The sequence below is a fragment of the Lottia gigantea genome (genome assembly GCF_000327385.1).
Source record: "Lottia gigantea unplaced genomic scaffold LOTGIsca_104, whole genome shotgun sequence".
NCBI classification, from domain to species: Eukaryota; Metazoa; Mollusca; class Gastropoda; family Lottiidae; genus Lottia; species Lottia gigantea.
The window spans coordinates 303,413-314,889 of NW_008706849.1; the positions used below are offsets into that span (position 1 = coordinate 303,413).

Here is an 11,477-nt window from a genome sequence, read left to right on the forward strand (position 1 = left end):
TGCACTATTCAACACCTGTTGTTCTGTGATTTCAGAAAAATCTGATCAATTGATAATTTCAATATACATATCATTCTAGTAAGAACAAATCTGTAGAATCTATTTCAAATCATATAGCCATGGAAATGTTTGCTAATAATCTTCAATTCAGTTCCAGTTCTTCTGCAAAAAAAAAAAAGATCATGAAATCATTTGTTGATTTGCAGGAGAACTAGATGCCAAGTTCTTATTCTGGAAAGTGCTGCAAATAGCCGAGATTGAGCTCTATTTGCTGGAAAAACAAATTCACCTTATTCACGCTTCGGCCATATTGAAGCCAGAACGAGGCTCATAACGCAAACAAACAAAGGTAACGTGGTGTAACTGCAGTAAAATCACCACCTAGAAGTCTCCTTCTCCAGTCCTAGAACATCAAAACTAATCATATTTTACATTGTTAAAACAGTTGGGTTGATTACCGTTATGCTATTTAAAGATGGGTTTCATTATTTTCATTTCTGAAAATGAAAATGCTAATACTTATGTGAATACAAAATAGAAGTGTTCTAAATACCAGTTTGTTTTACATTTCCATAATTAATTCATAATTAGCATAATTACCAGCAGAACTCCAATGAGTGACTGATCAAGAAAGGTCAAAAAGTCTCCTTTTGTTTATCCAGACTGCACATACATGGACATTTGTGATTGGTTCAAAATTTTAATTATATGCATAATGATATGATTAAGAATACATGATAATTCATTAGAAACACCAATTATTCAAATAGTTTGCTTAATTTGACACTAAAAAACAAGGAAACCCATCTTTAATGATACTTTCAAATGAAGTTTACCATCAAACATTACTCAGAAAGGGCAGTTTTAAGCCAATTTTCTCACTGTTGATCAGGTGTTTTGTGACATCATGTAGACTTTTCATTCATATCACTTTGCCATAATATTAATGGATGACGTAATTTGCGTTATGAACCTCGCTTTCAGAGTCTCAAAATTGAGGAGTGAATAAGGTCTATATATATAGACAGCTATCTCCCTTTATAAGTGTTTCTACTATAAAAATGTTGAAATATCTAACTTAACTTAAGATGTCAGCTAACATGTTTATTCAATTAATGTGTATATTCTTTTGAAATATATCCTATATTAAAACAATTATTATCTTTTTCTTTCAGATGTAGAAGCTGTTGATTCCTGTATAGTTCCAATAAACACCACTTTGAATATGCTACAGAAAATTCAAGAGCAGACGGACAATCAAATTATACAATGTGTTAAAGAAGATATTAAAGATAAATCCTTTTTCTATGAACCAGAAATCAACAAATTTACGCTACGATTCAACAAACCTCACATGGAGGATGATTTCCGAAATCATTATTTGGAGAGTCAATTTGGAAAGGAGGAGACAGTTGCCTCCCCTCGTACCCACTCTTTAATTGAATCCACGCTATCGTTAATCGTGTTCATTTTAGTGTCAATATGTTGCTATACTATGTTCGGAGCTCACCTAGTCTTAAATATAGTATTCATTATATCGTTGATTATTGAATTAGTCGTCCTTATACAGTCTGTAACAGACGTCAAATATGGATTAAAGAAGAAAGAAAAATGTGGTTCGTTGATGCATATTCTATCAGGATGGTATTTCCGTAATTTTATGGGAGCTGTTATTGCTAGTCTACCACTAATTACCGTGTATTCTAATTTATCATGTGCTCTAGCTACTAATGACGAATGGAGAGACAGATTTTTCTGTTTCGCTATCATTGTTTCGTTACTGCATTTCTGTAATTTTACTATGCTGAGTGCATGGGTCAAATCAGTGATAGTAGTTTTAGCTGGAATAACCTTACTCATTTTACTCAATGTACGTTTCTGTCCACTTAGTGAATTTTACGTGAATACTACCATGATCAGTGACTTTACAACCGTGATTGTAAACAACACGTACCCAGACTCTGTGTACAATGTCAACAGAACCGTGCCCAGTCTGGCTGATCACCTTTTCTCTGGACAAAATACTCTACGTTATGAAATTATATTGGATATTATACTGTTATTGTTATTAATTCTCTTTATGAGTCGTGAATTTGATGTCAGTTATCGATTGAGTTATTTTGGAAGTGTTCAGGCCGATGCTGACAGACGTCAGATGCAAGAAAACAAAGAGCAGGCAGAGTGGTTGCTTCATAACATTATTCCTGATCATATCTCAGAACAAGTGAAGAAAACATCAACATATTCAAAAAATCATAAAGATATTGGAGTCATTTTTGCCACAATTGTAAATTTTAATGAATTTTATGATGAATCTTATGAAGGTGGACGTGAATATTTACGAGTTCTGAACGAACTATACAGTGATTATGAAGATTTGTTGGATGAAGTACGTTTTAAGGATGTAGAAAAGATTAAGACAATCAGCAGTACATTTATGGCTGCGTCTGGTCTAAACGAAATTAAACGTTTAGACAACCAGAATCCTAATGCTCATTTGTATGCTCTTATGGAGTTTTCTCAAGAACTTTTGCAAAAGATTCAGCAATTCAATGAGAGCATCTTTAACTTTAATTTTCGTTTAAAAATTGGTTTCAATTTTGGTGAGGTCACTGCTGGAGTTATTGGAACAACCAAGCTTTTATATGATATCTGGGGTGATACTGTGAACATTGCTAGTCGTATGTACTCCACGGGTGTTGAAGACAGAATTCAAGTTCCTGAGGCAGCAGCTGAGTTGCTTGGTGACAAATTTGAGTTTTCCTATCGTGGAGAAATCACTGTGAAAGGTAAAGGAGAAATGAAGGCATATATATTGGAGAGGAAACTTCCTGGTGCAACCTGGAATTAAACTCTGTGATTTGCTCCTCACCTCATTGATTCCTTGAAAGATTCAAAACCTAGCGCTGTTCTGTAAATGTGACTTCAGCAACACCAGAAAAAAGCAGCCAACTCAATAGACCATTATTCACGCGTCGGCCATGTTGGATCCAGATGAGGCTCAAACGCAAACAAACTTAGGTAATGTGGTGTCACTGCAGTAAAATCGCCACCTTGGCGTCTTTAAAGTCTCCTTCTCCAGTCCTAGTAACTCAAAACTAATCATATCTTACATCATTTAAATTGGAGTTGATTAAGTTATTAAGTTTATTCACATCTTATCGATGGATGACATGATTTGTGTTATGAACCTCGCTTTCAGTGTCTCAAAAGCAGGCGTGAATAAGGTCTATAAGTTAGCTGATTCTTCCTTCTTGTAGCATAATAATTTGAGATCATTTTTAGTTATTATAACCTATCTTTCCTGCAGTGTGTGACCATTTGGATTCTGTATGTGTATATAACATTTTACTGAGGCGAAAGAAGGCATGGCTATATCACAGTTAGGTTAAGGGATACTACCTCTTCCAATGAACATAGATTATAAATTCTCAAACCTGGCCAAGAAGGGTATATATTTATCAGTACTAAGTAATACTAATAATCCATAAAACTAAGTCATTATTGAAAAACACTTAAAAAATATGTTGTAGTTTTGTGGATAATTACTTATAATCCATAAAACTAAGTCATTATTGATAAACGCTAAAATAATATGTTGTAGTTTTGTGGATAATTACCTATAATCCATAAAACTTAGTTATTATTGAAAAACACTTTGTAGTTTTGTGGATAATTACTTATAATCCATAAAACTAAGTCATTATTGAAAAACACTTAACAAATATGTTGTAGTTTTATGGATAATTACTTGATTTATTGGATTACAAGGGATACTATTGTATATGTATGACATCATCAATAAATATATACTCTTTATTTCAAGTTTGAGAATTTAAATTTTTGAATCATTCTCAGAGGAAGTATTTTTAACATAGGTTCCAATCTCAAAATTCAGTAGATAATAACTGAATACAAATTGCTATATAGTATTTCTTATGTTGTTATTTCTTTTTATGATCGGACCCACGAAAGTTCAGAAAAGAGTATAATGTACATAGTGGATTCTATCAATTCATTCTATAGTTTAGAATGCACTTGCTCTCAAGGGTAAAATGAAATGTAAATTTTGTGATTTATTAGAATAATTTGTAGCCTGTCATGTAAATATTCATATTCAAAACCATTTTATTTAATATATTTTCTTTTAGATAATTATTTACATTATTTATTGATAAAAACCTTTCGGTTTAAAACCTATTTTGTTATCACCAGCACTTGAAACCAGGGTATTTATAATTGTTATCCTTTACATCTTGTAATGTAATATGCTAGGATAACAATTAGGGCTGGCTATAGATTACAAAATTGAAATCGATTAATCGACAGCAACGTATCGATCAATAATCGATTAATCATCGATATATTTGAATTGAGAAATCAGTTAAAAAATAAAAAACTTGTCAAAATTTTACTTCCATGGGTTATTTTTGTGTCGTTGTATAATTTTGATCAGTTATTATATTTTATCATCAGAAGAGTATGTGCTAAAGGGAAACTTTTGTAGTGTACTACAAGTAGTAATAGCTGACCTAACAACATACCCGAGGAAAAGATTTAATTTTCATATTTAATCAATTATGAAATTTGATGATCAATAATCCAAAATAACCGTGTTTTGAGTACAGCATGATTCAAGTTCAATAATTGAGACCTTACTAAATCAATCCTTACTGATCCCATATTCTATTTCCATTCAAATATATCATTCTTGTGATACCTACGTTTTCATCAAAATTGTCAACCCCTATCAAATGTATTTCAAGACTTAATTAGTAACTGAATTGATAAATGAAATGAATGGTGTTTTATGTCCTAGTTTTCTGTACCTAATTGGGCTTATGAAGACAGACAACGCCATGCAGTGTGCAATGAAAGAAATTTGAGCAGGACAGCAGCATTAACCTACTCTTTTTCAATTCCCAACTGTTGAATGATCTTTAACATACACAACCTGTAGCACACAGGGCCTCAGTTTATTGACCCAGTCGAATGACTAAACACTTTTTCCATGTCCGTCCCTCTTACCTGCATCACTGATCGGGGGAAACTTGGTTGAAAAATTTGAAGGTATTATGTTGACCTATACAGGGATTGAACCCAAGACCTTCTGGTTTTAGCAAGCAAGCCACCCTGGCCTCCTAACAGAACTGTTGGTTTCTTGTAAATTGTTAAAATCAATTTTTCCCATTTCTGAAAGAAATTTATCTTATATTTTGACACTTTTTTTCATAAGAGATTAAATATCAATGCTTTGAATACTTTCTCCCTGATTTTTTTAGATTTAACTCTTTGTAACACTAATTCACTTTTCCTTTATTTTTGAAATTGAATAATTATTAGTGTATGATATAATTGTTATTAATAAATGGGCAAAATTTATTTAGGTATGCAATTTTATCAGATGAATAGATGTCTTGCTTTTCGATTCAGTGTCTAATATTTTACATGTATGTTCTTGAAGGATTGGTGTAGTTGCATAGATGCTCTTTGATTTGTATGTAGAATATGCTCTCAAAGTTGCATGTATGTATAATATATTACATTTATGCTCTTCAAGATGATGTATACAGAACAGAACACTTAATGAGTCACTGTGTAATATTACATTTATGCTCTCAGAGAATTGTGTGTAATTACATAGGGACTGTTTGATTGTATGTAGAATATGCCCTCAAAGTTGCCTGTATGTACAATGTTTTACATTTATGCTCTTTAAGATACAGAACACTTAATGAGTCACTGTGTAATATTACATTTATGCTCTCAGAGAATTGTGTGTAATTACATGAGACTGTTTGATTGTATGTAGAATATGCTCTCAAAGTTGCCTGTATGTACAATGTTTTACATTTATGCTCTTTAAGATACAGAACACTTAATGAGTCACTGTGTAATATTACATTTATGCTCTCAGAGAATTGTGTGTAATTACATGAGACTGTTTGATTGTATGTAGAATATGCTCTCAAAGTTGCCTGTATGTACAATGCTTTACATTTATGCTCTTTAAGATACAGAACACTTTATGAGTTACTGTATAATATTTCATCTATGCTCTTGGAAATTTGTGTGCTATAACGTAGATTGTATGTAGAATATGCTCTCAAAGTTCGGTGTATTACATTTGTGTCTTGAGAGCATATTTTGCATGCACACTCTTTGAGTTTCTGTGTAAATTATTACATTTATGCTCATCAGAATTCATGTGTAACTAAATAGATGTTCTTTGAATTTATGTAACATAATGTAAATTATTACATTTTTGTATTTATGCTTTTTGCTATCGTGTATATTTAACAGACACACTCTTTGAATCACTGTGTGATATTTTACTATGATATTTTATGTATGTTCATGAAATATTTTACATGTATGTTCATGAAATATTTTACATGTATGTTCATGAAATATTTTACATGTATGTTCGTTAAATTTATTCTTTCATTTACTCAATTTATGGGTTTAATATGTTCACTTAATTATATTCAAGTATTTTAATAAAAGTAGATTGTTGATCTCTATTTAGAATATCTAGTTGTAGTATTTGGAAATGTTTTATGATTTAAAGGGACAGATGCGCCATTTTGGGGGATTGATTTGAGTCTTGAATATGTATAAAGATGACTCGTTAGTTCAAATTTCAATAATTCGGGGCACACATGGATTTAAAAACTAAAATTTTGATGGTGAGCTGTGAACACTATTACTGATTGGTTTAGCTAAAAAATGCTCCTGAGACTAAGGTATGATTGGTAAAAATGGTGCATCTGTCTCTTTAAAACCTATACTCTTATATTGATATAGAGTATTTGATATTTTAGATATATTGATTAGATTTTAATAAACCATCAGCTTAGATGTATAGTCATTCTATGTAATTGTTACAGCCTACCAAACTGTAAACTATAACAAACAGTTTCAGTTGTAAACAATTTACTAATATTTTTTTTTTTAATTTGTGGAAAGTTTTGTATGTAAATCAGAAAAACCAATTTAGAAACCATTGAAAAATAAATGTTAAGACCCGAATTCCATGATAATTGATAATAATGTTTTATTGAAAAATGAAATATCAAAGTTTGATTGAATATTAAATTATATGTTACATTTTTACCAACATTTGATTGAATATCTAATCATCAAAATGTTATGTTTTTACCAACATTTGATTGAATATCTAATCATCAAAATGTTATGTTTTTACCAACATTTGATTGAATGTTATTGGATTGAGATGTTGCATGTAAACATTTGATTGAATACTATTGATTCAAATGTTGCATGTTAACATTTGATTGAATATTATAGGATTTAAATGTTACATTTGATTGAATATTATATGTTATATGTAAGCATTTGATTGAATATTATAGGATTAACAAGTAACATGTTGAACATTTGATTAAATTTGAAATCATTATTATGACATTTGATTGAATTTGAAATAATTTTAATGACATTTGATTGGTTTTACTGACATTTGATTGAATTTGAAATGATTTTACTGACATTTGATTGGTTTTACTGACATTTGATTGAATTTGAAATGATTTTACTGACATTTGATTGAATTTAAAATGATTTTACTGACATTTGATAGATTATATTGAAGTATTAATGATTATGTATTTTACTATTAATTCTATGAGTGCTGTCTGTATATATTTATAAATATCTTTCTTACAATCTAACTTATTTATTTGTGTGTACTAATTGTTTTTATTATTGTTTTTTGTTGACAATTTAAATGTTAGTATATATATATATATACATTGAATATTGGTGTAAATTATAATATTATGTAAACATTTGAAGCATGGTGAAATCATACAGAAAAATGTTAAATCATTCAAGAGAGAAAGGTTCAATCTTTAGATAGCTGATTAATGCGTTCAAAAGGTTCAATCTTTAGATAGCTGATTAATGCGTTCAAAAGGTCAATATTTTTAATGCTTATTTTAAAGATTGAATCACAGCAAAATGTTAAATCATGAAAAAAAAAAACCAGAAAAAGATTAAATCATGAAAAAAAACCAGAAAAAGATTAAATCATTAAAAAGCTAAGGTTTATTTGTTAAAAAGCTAAGGTTCATTAATTGTGTTAAAAAGCTAAGGTTCAGGGATAAAGGTTTAATTGTAAACAAAAAAATCATTGAAATAAAAAAGGTTAAATCATTAAAAAGCAAAAGATTAAATTGTTCAAAAGCAAAGGTTAAATCATTAAATTAAGAAAGTATTAAATTCATTAAAAAGTAATTAAAGGTGAATACCATATATTTGCCTGAAATAAGTGTACAATATTTTTTATCCTAAAACAAGAGAGCACATTTTATGTGAGTAAGTGTTATGTTCCCAATTTTTGGGTAGTACGATATCACTTTAAGAATTAATCAGGATTCGTGCCTGTATTTTCACTGAATGTTATTTCACTATCAATGTTCCTAACAACTGCTTATCTTTGTTGTCAAATTATTCTTTTAAATCGATTAGTTCAAATAAGGGCCTTGATTAATCTCCAGATTTTAGGAAATACTACAATCTTATTGGTGAAAAACTAAATTTAAATTTGATTTTAGCGATTGACCAATCAGAAAGAGTTTTATTTTAGTGACCTCTGTTCAGTAAATAGAATTAATAACAAAACTGTTTTTATTCGAATTTCTAGGACCTGTAATACCATCTTCAAAGGTTGAAACTTTGATTTCAATATTAGAGATTGCTCTAAATCATGACATTGGTTTTTAAATAGAGAATATATTATAATTATTATTTTCAAATTTAAAACAATTTAAACTAAAATTAAATTTTAATTCTTAGTCTACATTGACTAATAGGCAAACCTGAGTAGTGTTTCAAAACCAGCCCTGTAACCAGTCCAATGTGCCAAGGAGGGCAGCTGCATTTAAATGGGGGGCAAAATAGCTGATAGAGACTGATTTAAGATTCAATTGAGAATTTTTTGTAATTTTACAGGGGGGAGGAACCGCCCCCCACTGAGCCTCCCGAGTTACGGGCCTGTTTAAAACCCCAATTTTATATTTTTAGGTATTTTTGTTCTCATTTGAGATTAGAATTTTATTAGTTAAGTTTGATAATTTCCTAAAATTGCTTAGTTTCATATTAGATAGTAACAAGTTTTTCTTTTACATGAGTTTAAAGAGCCTTTTTCTTATATAAATCTTCAAAATCTTGAAATAAAATTGATAAAGTACTGATTATCATGAAAAAAATAAAGTAGTTCTGTATAAGATGAAAAAAAAATCTAGATTAAAAAAATTTTTTTCACAAATTGTAAGAATTTGTAAAAAATAGTTTAAAGGCATTGCGATCATTTTTCATGAGACATCCTCAGTATGGATGTTCTGCAATCTTCAGATTTTTTTATAAGTATGATCATTATTGTACCTGTTTCTTTGTTTATATTTCTGCTTGTTGTTAGGTTCTCCTATCTTTTACTTGCTCAAATAAAAGCCTGTTGGCAAAATATGTATAATTTGTCATTTATTACCATGGGAACCTTTTCCATAAGGTGAGGTTTAGTCAACTAGTGTTTCAAAGCATCTTGCTTAATCAGATTGCTTAGGATTACTATCCAATTTAAAGGGATTGTAAAGAGGTTTTCTAAAGATTTTATGGGTATTGGGTGATTACAGCTCCTGTTCTCTGGATTAAAATGATTGTAAAGAAGTTTTCTTAATTTTCTATGTGTATTGAGGACAGTGATAGAATCAATTTGCACCATTCTAATAATTAATCAGACATCTGTGGTTCTTGCAATTCCATTATAACTAAGTATTTGATGATGTCGCTAGTTGCAAAATATGCTTTATCACATAAGGCACTTCGCCAGTAGTGACATCATCAAACACTTAATTTTAGTAGAATTGCAGAAACCGCAGATGTGTGATCGAAAATTGGAATGGTGCAAATTGATGCTATCAGTGTCCCAGATACACATAGAAAATTGAAATTAACCTAAAAACCTCCTCACCACCCATTTTTACAGAAACTGCAAGAATAATAATTTGTAGTCGTTGGTGCTCTTGTCTACTTCGTCAAGCCATTCTCAAAAGTACTGCTAGCTGCTTTCAGATATTGAAACTCCAGATTCCTTTATCTTCACAATGTCAAGCTATTACAAACCTTGTCTTTGACTTGACTTCCATGGTCACCTTTCCTATATCATGGAATGCAGCAATTTGATTGGATCGTACGCCAGCAAATACCAACAAACATTGTGGCTTTTTTTTTGCAGACTTTTTGTCTAAGCCTGTAATTGGCTGTATGTTGCTAATCTACAATCCAATCCTCTGTGACAGAAGAGTGGTGGCTATTGCAGTCATGGTAAAATACAAAGTTTGTAATAGATGCCAAGATGCCAGTTTGACCTGTGCCTTATTTTAGAATGAAAATAGCTACTGTTTCCTAAAAAGGGTTTGCATTAATAGCAGACATTATGTGCTTTTGGTGTATGTTTTTGTTGAATTGTAGAAGAACCTTATTCTGAAGAGTGATACAGATGGCTTAAATTATCTTTACAGCTTAATGAAGTAAATGTTAAGATGATGTTCCTTTCAACTGGAATGAAGGAAAATATATAAATAAACTTGTAATAAAAAAAATGTCCTGTGAAGAAAAAGTGTTTGCATGATAAGATTCACATTTTGAAATTTTATTCAGACAGGACTGGCAAATACAGTCAAATCAATAGTCCTGATGAAGACATGACAAATGAAAATACCGTCCTTTATCACAATCTACTCCAAAAAGAATAAATTGTAAAATATTTAAAGGAATGTTCTGATGCCAATTCTTAACAGAAACAACAATAGTGCAGATTGTCACATCTTTTCTTCTAAAGCAAACTTCATTGAACCTGTCAAAATCAGCTGATTTCTGTCAAAATGGGTTTGATAGAGTTATTGCCCCTTAACTATCAAAATCAAAGGAGAGTTTTAATCATAACTCTGTAATAAAGGATTTATCGAAAATCTATTGAAAAAGTTGCAAAAGGTGTTTATTTTTTTCAACAGCACCTCGATTTGTTCGAATTTAATAATGAGATTTCGACTTTGAGAAATTGGTTTATTTGTCAAACTTTTATTAGACTGGCGTCCGACATAAGAATACAAGAAATTCTCAGACAAAAGACATTCTATATAAATTCATCTTATTCCTCTTGCAGAGCAAAATTAAATTACTTTCTTTTCATAAAGCAGATTTTGTTTAAGACTTTATATGGGCCTAGGCACCAATTTTTGCCCCTTGCCATACAATGGAGACATTAAGAGCAGTTTCATCTCAGTTATAAGTTGTGTTAAATTGTCCATTCAGTTTAATACATTTCTTTTCTTTTAGAAATATAAATTAAAGTTATTTAGAATGCTATAATTATTTCCCGAAACTTTTTTATGTCTTTGAAACTGATTAATTTGAACATTTTGTAATAATAAATGTTTGAAAATGTGGAATAT

At 30.3% G+C, this 11,477-nt stretch overlaps 1 protein-coding gene across 1 annotated transcript; it reads left to right on the plus strand.

Annotated features, from left to right (window-relative positions):
- Nucleotides 1-1,225: 1,225 nt before the first annotated feature.
- On the plus strand, nt 1,226-2,851 carry LOTGIDRAFT_136233 (hypothetical protein; the record flags this gene model as incomplete). Its single annotated transcript, XM_009046636.1, has 2 exons — nt 1,226-1,889; nt 1,959-2,851. 2 exons carry the CDS (start codon nt 1,226-1,228, stop codon nt 2,849-2,851), a joined length of 1,557 nt encoding a protein of 518 aa, XP_009044884.1.
- Nucleotides 2,852-11,477: the final 8,626 nt, after the last annotated feature.